Raw genomic sequence first — 23,985 nt, 5'->3', positions numbered from 1 at the left:
CTGATCCATAAATAAATTTATAATGAAACCATTGGAGAGATGGAAGAAAATCAATTAGAAGGCAGGAGATTTTAGGAGTATCAGCAGATTAAAAAGCAAATGCACTGCAACACAGAACATAGTCTTTAAACTTTTCTTTCCACTGTCTAATTTCCTAAATTATCATCTTCTCCCTTTTGTTATTTTATTTTACTTAACGAAACCAGGCTTTATTATTCTAATTGTTAAATATTTTTCTCATTTTTCTACTACCAAGATCTTAATAAACCTTTTAAATAGTCCTTTCCAACATTCAGTCCAGAGCTTAAAAGCCTGTCCCTCAGATTTCAGGTCTAAACTGAACTAAAGAGATACGAGGCTTTTTAAAATTATTCTTTTAGGCTACATTGTTATATGAACTGGAGTCAATGAAGAATTGCTTTTTATTATTTCATTAACTGAACTGGTAGAACTTTAAAGTGGATCCAGAATAAAATATTAGTGAAAAATCAAATTATTGTTAACTTTGCTTTGAATTTAGGTGCCTAAATCTAATAAATCCAATAAATAGATATGGATATACTATCTAGTACTTTACCTGATAATTCACATTATACTGTTCTTTTAAAACTTGTATTACAGTTCACTTTTCAAATTGTACTCTAGGCTTGCTAGCAATTGATATGTACCTTTCATTTATAGACTGTCTCTATCATCAGGAATTGAGAGAGGAGGGTTACACACCTTCCATAATCCACCCAAACTAATCACTCAATTGATTAGCAAGGAACCAAATGAAGGAAAACGGATTGATGCAATTCTCCTTTTCCCCCATGGTTTTATGAGTGGAAAAAAAGCCATTGGATGAAAAAACAATTAGAAAGACTTCATGGAACATCCTAATAGTATCCTAATAGTACCTCTGAGCCACAGATAACCCAAATTGTATATTGCCTGGAATATATACCTACCAATTGGATAATTTATATAATGCTCAGGAAATGTACAAAATGCAAGCGACAGAAGCACATCTTCCAAGATCTTTTAAAGAAAACATGTTTTTTATTGTTCAAATGCTCAGCTGTTTCTGAATCTTTATGACCCAATAAACATCATTTCATCAAGACCGTCTGTCAGTAATAGCTTCTTTGAGTTCTTGTAAGCTGATGTTCATAGCACCAGTGACTGCTTCTAGTCAGCTGTTAGCAGCTTTAACATTGGTTGCCTTTGATCATTCCAATCATTGTAATCTTGCCTTCACATTATGGCCACAATATCTAAGCTTTAACTTCAGCAAGTATCATGCACAATTGTCTCATGTACAGGATATGTGAGGAACATTCCTGATGACAGGCTGCCATCTATATTATATTATTTCTGTAAACTTTACTTATCCTACAGATGTAAGAAACAAGGAAGATTTTTTGAAATGGAGCCTTATTTAACTACAGTAGGAACAGAGCCAGTGTGTACCTCTATCATGATTCTACCTTCAATTTTCAGAAGAAAGAAAAATTGGCTGGAATTGAAAAATTGCATCTCTCTCTCTCTCTCTCTCTCTCTCACACACACACACACACACACACACCTGCTGTTCTTTTGTGGTCTTTCGACTACACATTTTCTTTCTTCCTCTTCACTTAACTCATTGATTCAAGAGCAATAGTATTAACTCTTTAAAGCATATATTTAATCCAGAAATTTTTTTCAATGTTTCAGGTGAAAATAAACATTTTATCATTCAAGATCTCCTAGCCACAGCTTTAAAAGCTAGTAAGCATTAATTGAACTTTGGATATCCTTCCAAACAGGAAGATGTGACTCCTGTGCTGAACTCCCAAGGAGCAAGAAGTTCTCAGAAAATAACTAAGAAGAATCACATCATTGGACTAGTTGAACTTCATCTATTACAATTACCAAGTGCAACAAATGGGAAGAAACTCAATTTAATCATTTACTTTTTTAAAAGTTCAGGCAAGCTCAGAATCCATTACAGATCTGATTTTCATTCCTTCAACAGCAGCTTCCATTTTCACAAGCCTTCATCCAAAATCAAATTTTAAACAATGTTTTTACTTTCCGACTCCAAAAATAAAAAAAGCCTTTCAAAGTAATATTCTTAAATGTCTTTATCAATTTGATATGTAGACCATTTCAATATTTTTAAGAGCGCAAAATCTGACAGTATCAAAGAAAACTAACTTCAGAGTGTTTGGTGCTGTTTATGAGGCTGATTTCTGATCTTCTATGACTAAATCCTCATGCAAGCAAATTGTTTGTACAAAGTACTTAAACATGTACAAGCATTGAGCAAGGCAATACATATAATTCAGTTCTTACATAATCAGACACACCATTTTAATTCTATGGTTGCATGAAATTACAGTGACTTTACAACTATGTAAAATATAAACAGCAAACACATACACAGAGGGGACTATATATGCAACATTTCAGCACAAAGGGCTGTGTTCAATAATAAATATAAGTGACTCTTATGTCTGGAGATAAAAACTGGTACAATGGGAGACTGGATATTATGAAGATTACTATAATAGTTTCAGTTCTCCATGTGAAATGCACTAGTACTATATTTTTATGGGTGATTTGCAAAGAAAAATTGAATTTCATATAGCTAGGAGATAATCCTCTTTGAACCAATGAGTCTTAAACTTGCAGGTTTAATCATAGTCTAAACAACGAATAAGTTTTTAAGAATTAAAATTTGAATGAGGGACTGTTTAGGATCTAGGCACAGCAAATATATTAATGTTAGAAGTACTAGAGTTAAAGGGAGACAAGTAAGCCTTTTAAATCCAAGATTAATTTTTGAATGGAAAACAGATGGAAAGGGGGAAAAAAGCCCCATCCATTCCCTATCTGATGTGACTTTGAGTCTGATTTTTTGCACTCTTTTCTTGAATCTTGATTAAAAGTCATGGTTCTAGAGCTTTAATCTTTTAGGTACAGTTGTCCAAGATGTCACCTACATTTTTATAGGTTTTTTTTCATTGTTTAGCTCACAGGCCTTTTGGTTTTGTCTGAAAAGATATGATGTGTTTATTTTATTTTATTTTATTTATTTATATCCTGCCTTTATTGGAATATCATCTTCGAGGGTTGAGAGGGTAGCCTGTCACATAGCATCTAATTTCTGAGAATTTTTTGATAGAACATTCAGGATCTTACTGTATATTAAGACCATATTTACCAAAAACAAAACAGAACAAAACAAATCTAATAGGAATTATAACACATGCGACATTTGGTGCAATGAATACATATTTTTCACATTCCAATTTTTCCTTATTGGTGACAAACGACCAAAATATGAAGACTTGTAATTCTGTTTTCTCTATTTACCCACTCTTAATAAGTGTAAAACTAATTGTTGAACTATGCAACTTTGATAATGCCATACTGTCTTGCCCCTCCATGTTTGGTAAACACCGTATCTCCTTTTTTTTTTCAACTTTTACATTTTAAAATCAATATGGTAGTCCTTGTGCATATTAAGCTATAGTAAATTTTATTTATCATGGGGTGGGGTAGGTTTACAATTATATAAAATAAATGTCTAAAGTTCTTAGAACTCCAATGGTTTTCAAAATTCATCATTCCCCACTGCTTAATACGTGCTACCAACTTCATGTCATTTCTGAATTGGAATAAAAGGTTTGGGTTAATAAATAATAAATCCTCAAGTTTACAACTAAGAAATTTCTGCAGTTGTGCAATATATTTATTGTTGTAAGTCCTGACTAATTGAAATCCAGCATTACCCAGTAATTTATAAGGTCAGTCTGATTATTTGAACAAGGAAGGTTGTACTTTATATTTTAAAAAATACTGCCAATATTTTAATCTGAAATATGCTTCCTGGAAAACAAACAAAACATGAGAAAACATAAAGCCCATCCCAAGTAATTATCAGACAATAAATCACTGAGTATATATTCCATTCCAAGCATCTACAAGATATGTATAACATAAGAACATAGACAAATGCCTTCAACAGTGTGTGCATGTATGTGTGAGGCCTGTATGTGCATGAACAATAGATATATTTATTCAGAATACCTTAGGCTGTTCTGCTCTCCAAGCCACTCGCTCTCTATTATAAAAAACAGTAATTCACAAAGATGCAATTTTCTAAATCCCATCTAAGTCATGCACTTCCTTTCCACAAATCCCTTTCGTGCTGTCTGCTATGGAAGAAAAGCTATTAAATTGTTATCTACTGTGAAAGGAACAAACATGGTACGGCAACTGCCAAGATATTTTCCATCTTCTTACTTTGTTTAGAAACAAGACTCCGTTACAGGAGCTATCAAAACCTGAAGTATACTTGTTCTAAGTGCTCCCGGAGCTCAGAAAGGGCACAGTGGGAACTATATTAACAGCTCTGCCGCACACTTGCTATTTGAAAATGTTTTATTTTCATACTTTATTAAATGGCAAAACCAAGATCCTATATCTAGATTATGCTCCATAGTGGCCACACTGAAGACAGTTACTGCTATGAAAAGGATATATTTGTGAACAGGACGAGTTCTACATAATTGAAGAGTGAAGACAACTAGGTCTAAGGACAGAGCCACCAAGATTCAGAATCAATAATCTGAATAACTTTATGCCTGAAAGAAGAATAGTGTAAACATGGAATAGGTGCATTCCAGCCTCAATGCAGACAAAAGCCTGGCCAAGAGTCCATTGACCTGAAAGAGTAAGACCTAAAAAGACTTAAAATGAGATCCCAAAGTTCAGACAAATAAGACTACCTCTATATATTTGATTTTTCTTCTTCTCCGCAATAAAGAACTTCTCTAACAATATTCTTGAAAGCTCTTAAAAGTATCTACTGTTAATTAGCTTCTGAATACAGAGAACTTCTAGAAACATAAAGATTTAGAGTTATGGCTGGCCTGAGGCCTGACAGAATTTAAAGCAATATGTTAAGGCTCAGTGGCATTAAACTTGGTGGCCTTATAATTAGGCAGAATATGCTAATGTAGAAGCATATTATTCAATGGAAAATGATATCCCTCCATGGCAAATTGTTAAAGTGACTGCCAAAGAGAGACATGTGACGACATACGAAAGGCAATCTTTTTAGCAATTAAAGCCAATTCAAAATTTTAGTAAAGATTTATAAAAGAAATCTTGTTATACAGAAGTTAGAACCTTTGGCCAATGTCCCTTTAGATTTTACCATCGCAGTTCAAAAGCACACTTTTCTATATACATTACCTGATTGCTACTTCTGAAGCTCATTCAGCTGACACATAACTTGGAGTAAGAGTAATATTTAAGAAAAGTTATATTTAAGAAAAGTAGCTCCCATAGGATAAATAAATATGTTTGAACAAAAAGAATGAGAAATGAATAGGGACAAATGAGAAGAAAATCACTTCACAGATTCCTTGATGTCTCTTTCTCCCAACAGTAATTACAGTGCTCAATGGAAATGTGGGTTTTGCCCCAGAATCAGAAGAAATTAGCCAAAGGCAGACCATTGTATACTTAAGGATTATTAAAGTTTCAGGGATTGCATGAGATAATTAGATTTGGGCCCCATGAAAAAATCCATTCACATCAGCCAAGTGATTTATCTGAAGGTAAAGGCTCCTCTGGGAAATATAATTTGTTGTGAAGCCTTATTTATTTTAGCCTGCTTGATAATTAATGAGATCTTAGGTAGCCATCTTGCTTTCAAATTAAATTGAATCATACTCTGCTACCAAAATTTGACCATATATACTATTGGACTATTTAAATGCAAGGCAATATAAGTCACTGCTCTTTAGAACAAAAAAGCAAAAGCATTAGACTTATATTTTTCATTATTTATTGTAATACACTTGAATTAAAAAATCAGTATGTCCTCCATTTTCAGTTCACTGATTCTTTGATTAATGGTATAAAGAGTAAGAAAGATGACCTTGATGAAAAAATACATCTTCTGTTGCCAAGGAAACAAGGACGAAAACATTTTTTAAGTTCAGAACATTCAGATAATGCTTGGAAGCATTCTTACATAACCTTTCATGGATTGGCACAGTCCATCATATATTTTGCCATCTTTTCATGAAAGACTTTGACTAATAGGCTTTGCTGAACTCAAGGTACAGTATGCCTGAGGCATTCCTATGATATGGTAGTCAACCTGATCTTTTTAATCAAAAAGAATCAGATTTGTTTGGCATGACTTGTTTTTCATAAATTCATACTGGGTTTCAATATGCATGTAATTGTTTTTTCTAAGAGTTTGTGAACCAGCAGCCTACCGTATTTTCCAGCGTATAAGACGACTTTTTAACACATGAAAATCTTCTCAAAAGTCGGGGGTCGTCTTATACGCCGGGTGTCGTTCTCCTGTAACCAGGCAGACCAGCCCGAAAGGCTCTAACGAGTCTTAAATGGCTCTGGCGATCCAAGCTCTGACGATCTGCTAATCAGGCAATTCAGCTGGGATCGCCAGAGCCATGGAGAAGGGAAAAACTTTTCCCCCTCCAGCTTGCTTACTTTAGCTCAGTGGTTGGGGGTCAAACAACCCTTTCACAGGGGTTTTGCAGGTGGTGCAATACAGAAAAACGAGTGCAGCCCTCGCCATCCAGAATGAATGGTGCTGTTGTGGCGGTGGGGGAGGGGGCGGCAGAAGCGGGAAGAAGCGGCGTTTGCGATGGCTGGAAGCTGTGGGAGTGAAGCACTACTTTCATTTGTACGGCAACAGCATTCCACCTTGGTATATTTGTGCCAGCCAGTGGCGCAAGGCAGCCCTCCTCTCCTGCTGCCTGGGACTCAGAGTGGTAAATGGCGTCTGATCTGGAGAGCAGCTGGATTTTGCTCTCTAATCCGGATGCCAGATCGGCCCCCTGCAAACTCTCGTCTCTCGAGGAGCGCTCCCTGAAGCGGGGCTGGAAACTTTGGTTGGGCTGCTTAAGAGAGGAGAGCTTGCAGGGGGGCGATCTGGTGTCTGCAATGGAGAGCAAAATCCAGCTTTTTCTCTCCGCTGTAAGAGCGGCATCAGGATTCCGCCTTGGTATATTTGCGGCACAAGGCAGCCCTCATCTCCTGATGCTTGGGACTTGGAGCGGTAAAGGGTGACTGGTCCGGGGAGCAGCTGGATTTTGCTCTCCATTGCGGACGCCACATCAGCCCCCTGCAAGATCTCGTCTCTCGAGGAGCCCGACCAAAGTTTCCAGCCCCGCTTCAGGGAGCGCTCCTCGAAAGATGAGATCTTGCAGGGGGCTGATCTGGCGTCCGCAATGGAGACCAAAATCCAGCTGCTCCCCGGACCAGTCACCATTTACCACTCCGAGTCCCAAGCATCAGGAGATGAGGGCTGCCTTGTGCCGCAAATATACTAAGGTGGAATCCTGATGCCGCTCTTAACAGTGGAGAGAAAAAGCCAGATTTTTCTCTCGATTGCAGACACCAGATCGCCCCCCTGCAAGCTCTCCTCTCTCAAGCAGCCCAACCAAAGTTTCCAGCCCCGCTTCAGGGAGCGCTCCTCGAAAAATGAGATCTTGCAGGGGGCTGATCTGGTGTCCGCAATGGAGAGCAAAATCCAGCTGCTCCCCGGACCAGTCACTATTTACCGCTCTGAGTCCCAAGCAGCAGGAAATGAAGGCTGCCTTGCGCCGCAAATATAGCAAGGCAGAATCCTGATGCTGCACTTTCAGCAGAGAGATGAGGGCTGCCTTGGCCATCGGCTGGCGCAAATATACCAAGGCGAATGCTCATGCCGCACAAGTTCAAGTAGTGCTTCGCTCCCACACTTCTTCCGGCCCTCAGTCTCTCAGGGAGATGCTTGACTTCCTCTCAGCCCCAAGACACTGGCTGGCCCATGAAATGAGAGAGAGAGAGAATGAGAGAGAAACAGAGAGAATCAGAATGAGACAGAGAGAAAGAGATAAAGAATGAAAGAGAGAATGAGAGAGAGAGAGAATCAGAATGAGACAGAGAGAGAAAGAGACAAAGAATGAAAGAGAGAGAAAGACAGAATGAAAGAGAATGAGAGAAAGAGACAGAGAGAATCAGAGAGAGAGAGAGAGAGAGAGAATGAGAGACAGAGAAAGAGACAGAATGAAAGAGAATCAAAGAATCAGAGAGAGAATGAGAGAGAGAGAGAGAAAATGAAAGAGAATCAGAATGAGAGAATCAGAATGAGAGGGAGAGAGTGGGGGGAGAGAGAAAGAGGGGGAGAAAGAGAGAGTGGGAGAAAGAGAGAGAAAGAGGGGGGAGAAAGAGAATGAGAGAGAAAGAGTGGGAGAGAGAGAGAAAGAGAATGAGAAAGAGGGGGGAGAAAGAGAATGAGAGAGTGGGGGAGAGAGTGGGGGAGAGAGAAAGAGAGAATGAGAAAGAGTGGGAGAGAAAGAAAGAGAGGGAGAGAGAGAGAGAGAAAGCGAAAATGAGAGAGAGAGAAAGAGAGAATGACAGAGAAAGAGTGGGAGACAGAGAGAGAGAGACAGAGAGGAGGGAGAGTGCCTGAAGGACCCCATCCCATACTGGGAGTCCAGGTGCTTCAGCAAGCGGCGCACTGGATTCGTATTAGTGGTCCGCGAAATTTAAAATTATGAAGTTGGTGGTCCCTGAGGTCCAAAAGGTTGGGGACCCCTGGCCTAAGACCATCGAAAAACACATATTTTTGATGGTTTTAGGAATAACTTTATCGTTGGGGGTCACCACAACATGAGGAACTGTATTAAAGGGTTGCGGCATTAGGAAGGTTGAGAACCACTGCCTTAGCTGCTTGCCTTGCTTCGCTTGCCTGAATCCATTCCATCAGCAAGCAACTCCCTGCCTGCAATCGAGCTGGCTGAGGAATTCTGGGAGTTGAAGTCTACAAGTCTTAAAGTTGCCAAGGTTGGAGACCCCTGTTCTATTGGGTAAGTTTTTTTCCCCTTTGGGATCTTTAAAAAAAAATAATTAATTGGGGTTTTTTTTAGTTGTTCTTTTTTAGACCTAGCCATTTAAAGTTTAGGAAGTTTTAAATTTAGCTTTCATATAAAAATAAAAATAAAATAAAATAAAATAATATTTGTGCAGCTTTCTGAGATTTAGTGTGTTTCTGTAGTGTTTCACTCTAACTACACAAACACAAAATCTCACAAAGCTGTATGTGGAATTTTGTGTGTGTAAAGTGTGAAAGTTGTTTTTTTTGGGCTTTTTGTGGCTGTGTGAGGTTCCTGCTTGTTTCAGGGGCCATTTTGGGTCTAGCACAGCTGCTTTTACATTGTGGGTGAGCCAGTTAATGTTTTTTTAATTTTTATTTGGTGTGCGTTGGAAGATGGGTAGTCTTATACGGCGAGTATAGCCCAAACCCTATATTTTAACAGGAAAATTCGGGGGTCGTCTTATACGCCCAGTCGTCTTATACGCCGGAAAATACGGTAATAATCCATTTTTGATTTTGTCTGGCATCAACATGAAATAAAGACCAATTTTCTTGGTAAAACAGCCGATTAGACTTCATTAGAAGACTTAACATTGCTTAGTATGGATTAAAACAAGACAGAGAACTAAGATTTCTTATTACTTATTGTGAAGGAATGTCTCATCATACCCAACTAATTGCCTTATTTATCAGTACTATAGGTAATTCTCCCTGTCTCTTTATTTCTCCTTTTACAATTTGAAATCCCCTTTCTCCCCTCCCGATTGTGTGTTTATAAAATACTTCTTTCTCAAAGTGATAATCAACAGAACCACAGTGTCAAGATTAAGAGACATAATCATTCCTCTATATTCTTCTTGGTTAGACCAATAAAAATATTCTGTACAGTTCTGTACACTGTATTTTAGGAAGAATATTGACAAATTGATCCATGCCTAGAGGACAGCAACAGAGATTAAAGGGTGCCTGAAGAAAAAAAAAATGGATATGATTCGCCTAGAATATAGAAAACCATGGGAAAATTATTAGTTACCTTCTATTAGCTAAAGGGCTATTAAATAGAAGATAGGGGAGACTTGTTTAGTGTTACTCCAGATTGCATGATAAAAAAACAATGGATTTAAATTGTAGTGAAAGAGATGTCAAATGAACATCAGGATGAAATTCATAATTGTAATAGGTTTCAACAATGTAAATATTGCCTCTGGAATTGGAAAATTCATCTTCACTTCAAGTTTTGAAACAGTGGTTAGTAGTTCATCCCAAGGAGCTATTTTTAAATGTTCCTAGAAAGCAATGAGAGAGCACAAGATTCTAATATATCCACATCAGTGTATCTTATCCGATCTCCTACTCTCTCAAAATCAGACCAAAATAGACTCACCATCTCCCAACTCAGGAGCAAAATTCATCATGCAATCTAAGAATTTGGTCAGCAAATAGAATACAGCAATCAACTCTAGAAGAGCGGATATATTCTCAAGCTATTGGGGCAAGGGTAGAGAAGAAATTGAATCAGCTAAAATCCTGAATTCTATGAAGCAACATTTGGTTGCAAAGTCTCAGAAGAGAAGTTTGCAGGCACTACTTCTGCAATCTGAAAAATGAAAGGCAAAGAAAACTATTTATGAAATAGTTTTCTACAGGTTTTCTTGCCTTCCCAATAGTGATTTATGAAGATGTAGCAGATAATATAATATCTGCAAAGATGTTTTGCTTAACCAAATGCAATCTTTAAAAAGTACTGAGTTGAACTGAACTGTTCCAATCCACAAACAAACCTAATCACATAAGATGTTTCTATGTCTCTGGTGAACACAGTAAGAAAGTTTCAGCTAACAAGCTTCACTAATGTGGGACGTGGTTCAGAGCGGAGAAAGAAAATTATTTAAACCACAGTAGCATGGCAATGTTAGTGGTTTTTCTTTATTAAAACAAAGCAAGCTAGTAATAAATGGTAGGAATAAACACTCCAAGAGCTCCCATGATTGAACAAGTGATAAATAAAGATAATCATATTTTAACAGAAGGCGTATTATTGGTATACAAAGAGAGCAAATTTCCCAATGTACAATGATTTGCACTTCTGCTTTTCTTTATAATTATCTCACTGCAAGCTGAGATGTGATTCCCTACAGTGTTTGATTAAGAAAAAACTACTGTATACGAGTGCATTATATATATCAAAGATACAACACACATGTACCCACTCATCTAAAATAAAGCTGAAGAAACAGTGCCTTTTGAATGTAAGAAATTATTAAAGAAACTTGTTTAAATATTTTGTTGCTGTAATTAAAAGTATAGATGTTACTAAATGTGATTCAGAAGTCTAATCTTTTATCTCACATGCATTTAGTAACGTGCTCAGCTAATAATAATTCCTTTTTGGTAGTAATTGTAACCTATCCCTATATATAGGGCAAGACTATTAATATACATTTTTTCTTAAAACAGTCCAACTATAATTAAGGAGATGCAGAATATGCTTATTTCAGATATATGTATCAGAGTGAAAACCATAAACCTGAGTCTGTAGAGTACCCATTCTAACCTTTAGAAACTAATGAAATGATAGAAGTTAAATAAGTATTTACCTTTCACTAGAGTGAGGATTAAGCTATTCATTATTTCAAGGAGGTAGCATTATACACCACAAGAGTATGGAAATTAAGTGGGGTTCTCTATCAAAATCATTGTTACACCTATTCTAAAATACCCCAGAAGTCCTATTCTTGAAATATGAGTCCTTTCTTGTAGAGAACATACATTTAATCTTCAGTTTATATCAAAAATAAATACATTCATTAATTACTAGTCATATTCCTGCTGCTATCTATCAGCTTAGTCTGGGTGAGGTGTTCTGAGGTGGTCTTGGAATTAAACAGCAGGCATTTAGACAGCCACTCTGGGGAGCCATTTCAGTCATCCGGTTGCTGCTTGTGGGAGGTAGTCTAAGCAGGATGAGGACTGTGGCTTATTGCTACTATTGTTTTTATTATTGCTGGTGCTGATAAGCAATCCCACATTCCATTTGAGTTTAATTGTGTTTTGTTTTCTTTCTTTTTTTTTAGTTTCAGTATATCCATATTGTTTAATTCACTGCTTCTTGATCTCTGAGATCATCTTCAGGACATCCTGCAGAACCCACTGTTCTGTGGGGAGGGAGCTATCTATATTAGTTTGGTTAACTGGTTAGTACTCACTTTGACAAAAGATTGAGTTCAAGTGCTAATTTTGTTGCTAATAATGCAGCATCCTTTCTCCAAAGCCATGACGCTGCTCCTTTTGCTGCTGACATTGTCAGAAAGTGAAAGAGTAACCCAAGATACTCTAACGTAAGAGATGTGCTCTGCCACCCAGCTGTGGTTCCGACCGAACAAAATAAATGAACTGTGCTTAGCTAATTCAAAAGCACTAGAAAGCCATTTCTCTTTCTGCTGATATTCAGTATACATGAATATTCAATATTTTATGGTACAACATCCACTTACATGGAGCATAAAACATTACGAGAGTGTGCTTCTTTTTCTTCAAAAATTCTCGGAAGTCTTCACCTGCAAGATGGACAACACTTGTTTGCTTTTCTTCCCAAGTTGGTTCAGGTGGAGGAGGTGCCTGAGGACTGAGGAGAAAAAAAAAGAACACATTACAACATTTTTTTGTAAGTAGGGGCATACGGTATATATTTGTTCCAAACGTGCATCCATAATATATTTTTATCATATATTCTATTTCAGGGTACACAATTAGTTCAGATATCAAGGCAAAATAGGAGTTATTACCAGGAAACAAGATTGTACATCTCATATTCCTCCAACATGGGCATAAGAGCCTGGAAGCTTGCTTTTCTTTTCTTTCTTTCTTTTTTTTTTTGGAGACTGACCACAGTTAATCTAACAAATCAAACTCAACCATAAGTATGTCCTGGCCTTGGGCTAGGACTCTTGAGTCAGGGCAAGGGTGGGTTCTACTTATCTTTACTACCAGTTTGCAACGGGATCGCATGTGCATGCACAGATTGCTAATGATGACATCCGGGGCAGTGAGTGGGGCCTCCCGCCAGTTTTACTACCGATTCTTGTGAACCGGTCCGAACTGGTCCGAACCACTGAGTCAGGGTCATTTCAAGTAACTCAAAAATAGGAGTAATTGCACTCTTTTGGATACAAATACATCAAAATGAGAATTTGCTAAGCTAGCTCTCATTATAGAGAGCTCTGGTTTATCTTGATATCCTAACTGTAGTGGAACTACAATGTTAAACTGGCAGATAATTAATTTTATTAATTATTAAAATTAAAATTAATTCATTAATAATTAATTTAAAAGTGCCTCTTGCCCTGTATCAGTGGGGATGGAAAGATTCCTCTTGTTGCGATTGTGGCGCTGATGTGCAAACTATTAAATATATTGTGCAAGATTGCCCACACAGAGCATTCTTTGGTTCCCTAGAAGATCTGCATGAAGCAACACCAGAAGTGATTGTCGCCTGGAATTGGACATCCATTTATGAGGCTACTGCCATACCCCCATAGAAGTTTTAGTTATAATTACGGTACATGGACTGTGTATATATATTTACTTCTCTTTTGTCATGGTGTCCTCATACTCTAAATAAATAATAACAAGTGAAATTGCAGTGCCTAAAAAGCTATTTCAAAAGCAAAGATTAACTTAGTTAAGTTATGATAATATTATCACTTTGTGGAAGTGATAACCAGGAAGTTTACTGAAAAAAAGTCTTTTATTATTCCAATATCTTCTTCTTTAGGCTTCTATCTTTGTTACAGTGGGAAGGACAATAAGTTTATATAAGCAGGTTGAGATGCAAAGATAATTAGAATACTACCAGTATGTTAATAGTCCAAAATAATAAAGTTTCCATCCCATTCACAGCTCAGTCCTGGGAGCAATCCAGCAACAGTTCTGTTAGGATATGGTGTAAGCCTAACAAGTTGTCCAGGCAATATATGTGTTCTATCACTTTAAATGAGTTCTGTAACTTTAAGATGTAATGCTGAGTAATTGTACTGATGAGTCATTGTAACTGACTGCTGACTGACTGCTGACTGCAATTATCCTAATTGTACTGTTGAGTCATTGCACTGCTGACTTCACTTATCTTAAGTGGATAATTACTAGTGTAAACTGTATATAAGGAGAGAGCCGAGCTATATCATTGTTGGTCAGAATTGCTTGACTTGTTGGTTGGAACTGTTACCGTCATGTGTGAAGAAGTGGATGGATCTGCTACCATCGTGATTTGTTACCAGCATTGAATTGCTGTTTATTACCTACTGCTGTTTGTATGGTAAGAAGATATCTGTAACTTCGGACTGATTTGAATGGCTAAAGACTTGGATTGATATAAAGATTATGCAATTGTTTTTCACTACAAAGTAAAAGCTTTGTTAAACCAGTTTGTATGTATTGTATTCATTGCTCTCAGTACCGTTTCTCTGTGCACTTGCTCTGCTGGTTGGTTAACACACCAATATCCTTAACAAGTTCTTTGAGTACCTGTTCTATGACAAACAGACTTTTCATGGAAACCAAACCTAGCTGAACTAATACATTCAAGGTATTAGCATAGAGGTTTTATGCTCTAAATTCTTGCATAAAGCTACTGTGATGCCAAATTAATTAAACTGGCTTTCAAGAAGCACAACTAATAAAACAGCCAAATATTATATATAATATAATATATATATATATATATATATATATATATATATATATATATATATATATATATATATATATATATATATGTTTATGTAATTTTTCATTTTTTTGATGAAAAATCATCAAAATGCCCAAAACTGTATGGCCTCCCAAAAATACACAAAGATGGAATACCTCTCAGACCCATAGTAAGTTCCATAGGCTCACCTTTACAAAATCTAGCCAGATATTTAGCAAAACATCTTCAACCTTACACAGAATCTGCTGCTTCATATGTACAGAACTCATACCATTTCATACAAATAATAAAAAAGCAACACATAAAAGAAAGTGACCTTCTTGTAAGCTTTGATGTTGTATCACTATTCACACAAATACCTGTCAAAGAAGCCTTGTCATCAATTAAAAACAAATATCAACTACCAAAACATATCACAAACTTAACAGAACATTGTTTATCCAACACATATTTCATACACAGAGGACAGAGATATAAACAAGTAGAAGGTGCACCAATGGGATCACCATTATCACCAGTCATCGCTAATCTTTTCATGGAAGAATTCGAATCCAATGCCTTAGAAAAAACTGTTAACAAACCAAAATTATGGCTCAGATACGTTGATGACACCTTTGTGATCTGGCCACATGGAAGAGATAAATTGGAAAACTTCTTAGTACATTTGAACAGCCTCCATCCCAAAATAAAGTTCACCATGGAGATAGAATCAGAAAACCAGTTACCTTTCCTCGATGTATTAATTTATAAAAAATCTGATGGCACCTTAGGACATACCATCTATCAAAAGAAGACACATACGAACCGCTATCTCAACGCCAAATCACACCACCATCCAGCACAAATAAACTCTGTTGCCAAAACATTAACCACAAGAACTAAACGTCTGGCTGATGAAGCACATTTACAAACTGAATTATATACACTAACTAATGTACTGACATCAAATGGGTTCTGTAGAAATAAAGTCATCAATATGATCAAACATACAACACCAAGACAGAATAAAAAACAACAAGAGGAACAAAACAATGGGAAAGCCATCTTGCCCTATATAAGGGGAACAACAGATAAAATTAGCAAAGTACTACAAAAACACAACATCAAAACCATATTTTGCACAGATAGAAAGATATCGTCCATTCTGAGAAACCCCAAAGACAAAATAGAATTAGAAGATCAAGGCATATATGAAATCCCATGTGCTTCCTGCCCATCAACATACATTGGACAGACCAACAGAAGAATGAGTGTGCGCATCAAGGAACACAAAAACTCAATACAAAAGCAAGAACACACATCATCATTAGTTCAACATATAAATACAACAGGACACAACATTAATTTTAATAAAACAAAAACAGTTGCAAAAATAGAACATCTCAATGGCAGGATAATCAGAGAAGCAATAGAAATGGGAAAAAAAAGACCATATTGCATGAATAAACGGGATGACACTTCACGTCTGCCTACTATTTGGAAACCTGCTCTCATAGATAGACGAATCTTGACACCATATGTGGAACATGGACCAAACATTGCACAAAAAAATCCCAAGCAAATCATATTCAAACCAGCCACAAAGATAAAGCCCTGCCACCTAGTGGAGAAAAACCGACCATACACCCGAAGCCAAGCCAATAAACACATACTGGGACTCCCAACCAATCAGAATGAAAAGGTGGAGCCATCCCAGAATACCAGCACCAGATTTGAAATTCCAACGTCAGTTAGTGCAAAATGACTACTGGCATAAGCCTGATGATGGCAGATGGGATTCTATATATGTGTGTGTGTGTGTGTGTGTGTGTGTGTGTGCGTGTGTGTATAAATATATATACACACACACACATACAAACATATAATTATTTAATATACATATATCTATGTATCTATATCTATATCTATAGTATATCTATCTATCTATCTATCTATCTATCTATCTATCTATCTATCTATCTATCTATCTATCTATCTATCTGGAATATATCTTAAGGCATGCATTCCAATTAAATGGCTAACATTTTAGCCCTGCAAAATAGTTTCTGAAACACAAAAAAGGATCTTTTTGTCAATGTGACAAAAATTAAACTTTTTGAGATGAAGAATAACTACTTCTAAAATGGCACTTGTATATTCTTATATATAAGTGACCCAGTTATATAACATACACAGTTTTAATTCATAAATTTACCATTTGTTTAAAAGGGTACAATTTGCTCCTGGTTGATTAGCAACTTTAATTATTAATAAATTCAACTAGGATGCTACTACAGTGCCAAATATGCACAAAAATGCTACTATAAATACCTTATTCTTGAATTGCATCTTTCTACATATATTGAGCCTCAGCTCAGAATATTTGTCTACAATTCCTCAAATTATGGGCTTGGGTTAAAGATGATATTTAAATGACACTTTAGCAAAGTGTTTTTTAACCTAATTCAAAGCAAAATAGTTGATAGCGCATTAATCCAATCTAGAGGTATATGGCTGTTATGATCAAAGACATTGGTGGGCAACTTTTTTGAAGTCATAAACGTATCTTCGATTCTGAGAAAATATCATGAGCAATAATGTACAGGAGTTGCCTTAGAGCAGGGCTGTCAAACTCCTGGTCCACGGTCCAGATACGTCACACGATGCCCAGGCCCACTTTAGGAAAGGGGAAAAAAGTCCCAATACGTCACAATGTGAGTTTGACACTCCTGCCTTTGAGGTATGGCCATGCACAAAACAGGCATCTTGCTGATAACAACACTATAGACTTCTAGTATCATCTAGTAAGAGTACTATTCAGGGATATATTGTAGTTTTTATGTTTCCTGGACAATGGTTTCAGTTCCCCTTCTAGGCAAATCCCTCATCCCTGACAAAGTACATTTTTAATATGTGTCTTTTTGGGAACATATGCAGATGAAATTATTTGCTTCACACATGAATTTTCCAGGTGAATCTGGAGCATCATAAATGCATGTTGGAGTTGAGTGGTCACTCCTTCCCTGCTTATTTGCACCATCCATATTTACATCCAAACCACCACCAGATCAATACTGTATTCTGAAGTGAGAAGTGATTTCAAAATTCAGAGCAATACACTCTGTGATCTGTGCAAACTACAGAAATTAGAGTGGAAGAACAAGCAAGCCTATGCTATGTTCCCAGCCTTCCCAAGTAGGAACTAGGAACAACTTGATTGTTTCTAAATATTTTATTGTTGAGATCACTTACTTTAAGAGCCATTCCATAATTTTACTCTTTGTGCGGAGATGAGGCAAGGTGTATTTCTCTTCTCCATCCTGAAAGAACTTGACGGTTGGAAATCCTGATATGTGAAATTTTTCTGCCACAGCTTTGTTGACAGTTGCATCTACTGCTGCCAAAACACCTGGTTTCTGCAATATAAAGCAATGCCTGTAATGGTATATCCTAAGTTGTGAACAATGCACATAAATGGAGACTCTGAATTTCCAGAGTAGCTTATCTACAATTTACAATAACTTTAGAAAGGCAATACAAATGCTTTGGAAACTTTCAACTCTGGAGAGTTTTACAAGTTTTGTTATGACAAACATGTTATTCATTCAAGGATAATCCTTTTGTAAAATGTCCACTCAATTAACCAAACATTTGTTTAATTACAGTATTTAATTTAATGCTGTAAAGGGAAGGGGGGAAAATAGCAACAAGAAATAAACATTAAGCCGGCGAATAGCTTCACAGCTAATAGTAGTGATCAAGCCTAAAGAACTTGTGTAATGATAGGCTCTTGTGCTTTGGTTAAAGTAATTTTACAAACACACTCTTATGTAAGTGCCATTTGAAGAGATCTTTCCTGATGGCCTTTTCTAGAATTGCAAAATTTATCACAAATTTTATGATGCACCAAAATTAATTGATCAAGTCAAGAGAAGCTTTATGAAATAATAAAATAATCCAGTTTAATCATAATAAAAATGTAGCTAAAATACAACAAACAGAACTCAGTAAGAAACAGTACATCAGTAAGAAACAATGCATCATGTAAAATGTGGAATAAACTCCATACATGCTTGGATAGAAAAATGCACATAGGTGCTGTCTCAAATACTGAAATTCCAAAATCTATCCACTTGCTGTCTCAAGCTCTTGAACCATTAGAGAAAGAGAGGTTTAAGATAACAAGGAAAAGGTATTAAGTGAAGATCTGTTCCTATTTATGGTATGACGAATCTGCATAATTGATCTTCTAGGTATACATAGATTCAAATGAAAACCTATGACAATTGCTTAAAGTGAGAAGGTTCTCATTAGCATATCTGTAAATGGCAAAAATCCAAGCCAGTGTTTTCTTAATCTTTTACATTAAACATTAAATTTGTAATTAATAGAGAAAACAAAGCAGTTTGATGCATAATTTGAGCTTTATCATATTATGCACAATACAAGGTTCAATGGCTGAATATAACATGTTTTTTTCTGTTTGTGTTTAAACACACAATGTTCTTCCTAATAATTTGGCATAACTCATGCATTACCAATGAGATTATATTTTGAAACTATCTTTTTTGCAAACCCTTGGGAAGATGAAATAATTGCAACAAGAACATTTTTATTATTTCAGTTACTTACTATGGATCATTTGAAAATGGAAAAGAAAGGAAATGAGCTTACATCACTGTCTGCATGGAGCATCTCTGCGGCTTTCTCATATTCTGGCTTCATTTTCTTACAATGTCCACACCCTAAGAAAGAAAAGTTTAGAAGTTGGGTTTTATTTTCAGCAAAAACTATTGACCTGCTACATTTCACCAAAATTCAATGAAAGCTACTTGCTCATCTATGGGGTTAAAAAATTTCATCATATTTTAAGAAATATGTGTCAGTTCCTGTATAAACATACTATATCATGGATTTGTTTTATTTGTCCTTGATATTGAAACATTTAGAATAATATGATGCCACATAGAAGCTTTTCTATTTAACTGGAAGGCTTGTGCTTTGCTTAAAAATGAAATTTACCATGTCCCTCTGAGAATGGATATCTGACTAGCAGCACCATAATTCTCCAATTTGCAAGTATCTGAAAATTGTATTTCAAATAAAGGCAGATAATACAATACTATAATGTTATTTATTTCTATTATTGGTTGAAAATTAGTAATGGACTTTTGCATTCTGTGTATAAGGCATTCTCTCCATAATAGTTTGTATCATTTGAAGACAGGACAGTAGAAGTTAAAACAAAAAGAATACCATTCTTAGGACAAATCATGACTGTCATGAAATTTGTAACAGGAGTTCCTAGTTGAAGCTATTAAACCATACATTAAACTAGATTTGAGAGTTAGAACTCAAGGACAGATGCTGGAGCAGGCATCCTAAGATACATTTTTACATTAGAGAGTTTATTCCTTTGAGATTCACTTGGATGCACATGAAATGGCTACCTTTCAGCCCAGGGAACTGTACATCAACGTTGTGATTCAGTGAAAAGTAATTGTTTGTTTGTTCTATTTAATGCACTTTGTTTTTTACACACTCTTTGTTAGCTCCCATTAACTTCTTTGTCCTATCAGGGTAAATTCACTACACAAGAATTTCCTCTCACTTCATAAATAAATAGTCCACAACATTTTTGGTCCTGATAAATTCTACAGAAAATTTTTTTATACACATATATTCACCCATCAGATGTATTTCAAGAGCCTTGAAAAATATGTGAAAAGAGAGTAGAAAGGGAACTGTATTATCCTAAGTCATTCTTCTCAGTTCACTTCAGTAACATCAGAAGACAAGTTGGTCTGTCTGCCTGTTTTTCAATCAACTGCATAGGGAATGTCCCATGTTTTGCCTTATCACATCCTGCTTCTTTTAAAGATTGTTTGTTTGTTTAAAACATTTATATGACGACCCATCTTGAACCAAATTTTGGGTGGTTTGCAACCCCAAAATAAAAGAAATATATGTCAACACTAAAATAAAACATTAAAAAAAAACAAAAAAGACTTGCACTGCAGCTAAATTTTCCCATGCAGCCCACAATTCCGTTTATCTCAGTATATACACAGATCTTCAGAACTGGAGACACATTCCCCTCCCTAAAATTACAACCCCAGAGGTGGAGAAAAAATAAACCTGCTCAGTCATAAAACTGAGAAGAACAAGGATTGTTGACAGAGGTAGAAGAAGACACCAAGAAATGAACAAAGGCTCTGAGAAGCAAGGCCGCTTTAAGATAAATTCAGAAAAGTAACTCCCTAGCAAAACCAATATTCATGAAATCTTCTGTTCTTTCAAATATATCAAAGTTTTTGAAATACTGTCTTTATTACTTCATAGTATTGCTGACCTCACTATACATTTGATTTCCTATATCCAACCATATGTATATTTGAATTTATGGGACTAATAGTTGCCAGAAAACATTTGTCCTACATTACTTTGTGAAATGAGGAAATGCCCCAGGCAGTTGATTTGAGAAAGTATTTGAGAATACTTTCTCAAATCAACTGCCTGGGGCATTTCCTCATACTTTCTCTAAGGGGCTGATCCAGCCTTATGGAACAGCTTGCCTCCCAATGTCAAGTCGGCTTCCTCTCTGCTTTAATCTTTCAAAAAGCAGTAAAGATACTGATTTATGAAAGGGAGTGCTACACTGGGGCTGCTAACTTTCTAGTTTATGCCTTTGTGAATGTTCTGTTTTATTGTAGAATTGTTCTTACTGATAGTTGATCTTGGAATTTATGTAACTATGAGATATCCAGAGCCCTTGATTGGGAAAACATACAAATTTCAGTAAATAAATAAATTGTGCTGAACCCATCGGCTCCTTGAAATATACCTCAGATGAGGGCAGTGAAGCACATCAGAAGATGATTAGAAAACAGGTGGAGAAAAACTCCTCTTGAATCTGATTATATCTTAGTAATGATTTCTACAGAATATCAAGCTTATTCTATAGCAGTTACGGAAGCGAAGAAATATTTTTTATCCTCCACCACTTCAGCCCCGTAGCTCCTTCCAACAGTTTTCCAAAGTAATAAACTTTTAGTAAATAACTAAAAAAAGAAATTTAAAACAGTCAAATGTAGAACAATGTAAAACTCTCCATATATCCTACCTTCTTTCTCCACACAATTGGACAATTTCATCTTTTCCCCAGAATAATTTTTAACTATTTCAGTTTAATAACATCTTCAAAAATATATTTTGATCAATCATTATATGGATGTATTGTCCTTATTGGTGTCTCTTCCTGCTTGTTCTATCTATTTATTTGTTCATTTTATTCCCTTTATTCCCTGTTAGTTTTATTCTCCTTTTACCAGAGTTACCCAGATTGTTTACATAAGCTAAGATTGGACATGAACCTGTGTCTCCCCAGTCACACTTCAACACCTTATCCACTATACCACTGCTCTCTTCAATACATAGAAAAGCGTAGTTACAGTATCTTTGGCAGCACACATTTTATAAAATACTCTGAAATTTAATTTAGCCACACAGCCAAAGGAAAAACACAACAAAAATAGTCTTTTCACATTGCAACTGATTTCCATGCTACCTGTAACAGGTCTGTACTTCTTTAGACTGCACTTGTACAACTTACTTCTGAGTTTGTTAGTGGGGGAGTAAACAAACATATTTCATTAAAGTGAGGGAAGTGTTATATCAGTATTTTCAGCTCCATTTTTCTCTTTTACCCCTTGTAACTGGAGTTATATCTGAGCATCTATCAAGATTTGAGAGAACTTGTTTCATAAAGCCAATCTTTCAAGGAAGTCATTTTTCAAATCTTTACTCTTTCCAGACACCTTGTGGATTAAAAAGAAAAATCTGTTTTTACTTGTAATTATTGTTAGGGCTTTTTGAAATGAGAATACATTCACGTGTGTCACCATCTTTCTTGGAACCATAAGCAGGCCATCAGACAACAGAATGAAACAAGCATCTGTTTCATAATTTTAGGGAACACGTAGCTAGCCATTACTCTAGTGTTTGTATGTCAGAGTAGACGAAAGAACAAAGCAAAGCAGAACAGATTGCACCATCAAGTACTCACCAGATTTATTTATTTGTTTATTTATTACATTTGCAGACTGCCTGCTTCTGTTTCATTTCTGGATGCTATACAATATGAAACAACAATAAAATAATGCAGAAGCCATATGAAACAAACAATTGGAAGTGGAGTACAATTACTGCCAAAACAAATATCCTTCATGGGGTCCACCAACAATACTACTCTAAGATATTAGGGGGAGCCAGGTTTTATTTATTTAGTTATCAAATTTAGACAAGTGATTCTGGGTGGTTTACAGATTTAAGGGCTCCTTTAAATAGGGCTAGTATGAGGGCCATATGTTTTCCTTCGAGATTTATAATTCTACTTACATCAATACATGTATTATTCTGTTTACAGCCTATGGAAATACACAAACACAAACATGATCTAGTTCCTGTATTACTTTGATTGGAGGGGAGTGTCTTGCTCCCTCGGAAAGGGTTCGTAATCTTGGCGTCCTCCTTGATTCATGGCTGTCTTTAGTGGACCATCTAACGGCCGTGACAAGGGGGGTATTCGCACAGGTTCGCCTGGTGCACCAGTTACGACCCTTTCTAGACAGGGATGCCCTCGGTACGGTCACTCATGCTCTCATCATCTCTCGGTTGGATTACTGCAATGCTCTCTACATGGGGCTGTCCTTGGGGTGTACGCGGAGGCTCCAACTGGTCCAGAATGCGGCCGCGTGAGTAGTTACGGGTGTGTCCCACTACTTCCACATAACACCGTTATTGCGCGAGCTGCACTGGTTGCCGGTGGTCCTCCGGATCCGCTTCAAGGTGCTGGTACTCACTTATAAAGCCCTTCATGGCATGGGCCCGGGGTATCTGGAGGATCACCTCCTACTGGCCTCCCACCGCCCAGTGCGCTCACATAGGGCTGCCCTCCTCCAGGTCCCCTCGGCTAGACAGTGTCGGCTAGTGGTCCCCAGGATGAGGGCGTTTTCTGTGGTCACGCCGACCCTCTGGAATTTGTTGCCCACCGAGCTCCAGATGGCCCCCAACCTCTGCACCTTCCGCGCCGACCTAAAGACATGGCTTTTTCACCAACTTCCCTGATCTGTTGTGGATTTTAACTTGGGGATTGGGGATTTTAAATTGGTTTTAATATTATTTAATTCTTATTTATTGTCGGGTTGTTTTATTGTTGTGAGCCGCCCCGAGTCCTGCGGGAGAAGGGCGGCATATAAATCTGACAAAATAAATAAATAAAATAAACACACACAAACACACACACACTGTTCTGGATAGACATGATTAGATCATGAAATGTAAGAGCTTTTCTTTTCTTTTTCAACTGAGATGGTATAAACAAAAGTGGCCCTGGTGATAAAATGTAATAAATGAATATGAA

At 36.6% G+C, this 23,985-nt stretch overlaps 1 protein-coding gene and 1 long non-coding RNA gene across 2 annotated transcripts in view; one reads left to right on the top strand and one right to left on the bottom strand.

The window, feature by feature from the left end:
* The window catches only part of PDIA5 (protein disulfide isomerase family A member 5), a 213,777-nt gene that overhangs the window by 28,412 nt on the left and 161,380 nt on the right, over positions 1-23,985 (bottom strand). The window contains exons 12-14 of the mRNA XM_034422861.3: positions 19,239-19,309; positions 17,817-17,980; positions 12,373-12,503 (exon numbers count right to left, since the gene is read on the bottom strand). Of these exons, the coding sequence (XP_034278752.2) occupies positions 12,373-12,503; positions 17,817-17,980; positions 19,239-19,309 (366 nt within the window). The remainder of the gene's footprint in view (positions 1-12,372; positions 12,504-17,816; positions 17,981-19,238; positions 19,310-23,985) is intronic.
* On the top strand, positions 12,471-14,301 carry LOC132710767 (uncharacterized). The gene is made up of 2 exons (XR_009621489.2): positions 12,471-12,542; positions 13,334-14,301. It is a non-coding gene; the product is annotated as an uncharacterized LOC132710767 (long non-coding RNA).

Source organism: Pantherophis guttatus, chromosome 1 (assembly GCF_059756535.1).
Source record: "Pantherophis guttatus breed Tessera chromosome 1, ASM5975653v1, whole genome shotgun sequence".
Lineage (NCBI taxonomy): Eukaryota > Metazoa > Chordata > Lepidosauria > Squamata > Colubridae > Pantherophis > Pantherophis guttatus.
This window is presented reverse-complemented; position numbering and strand designations above follow the sequence as displayed.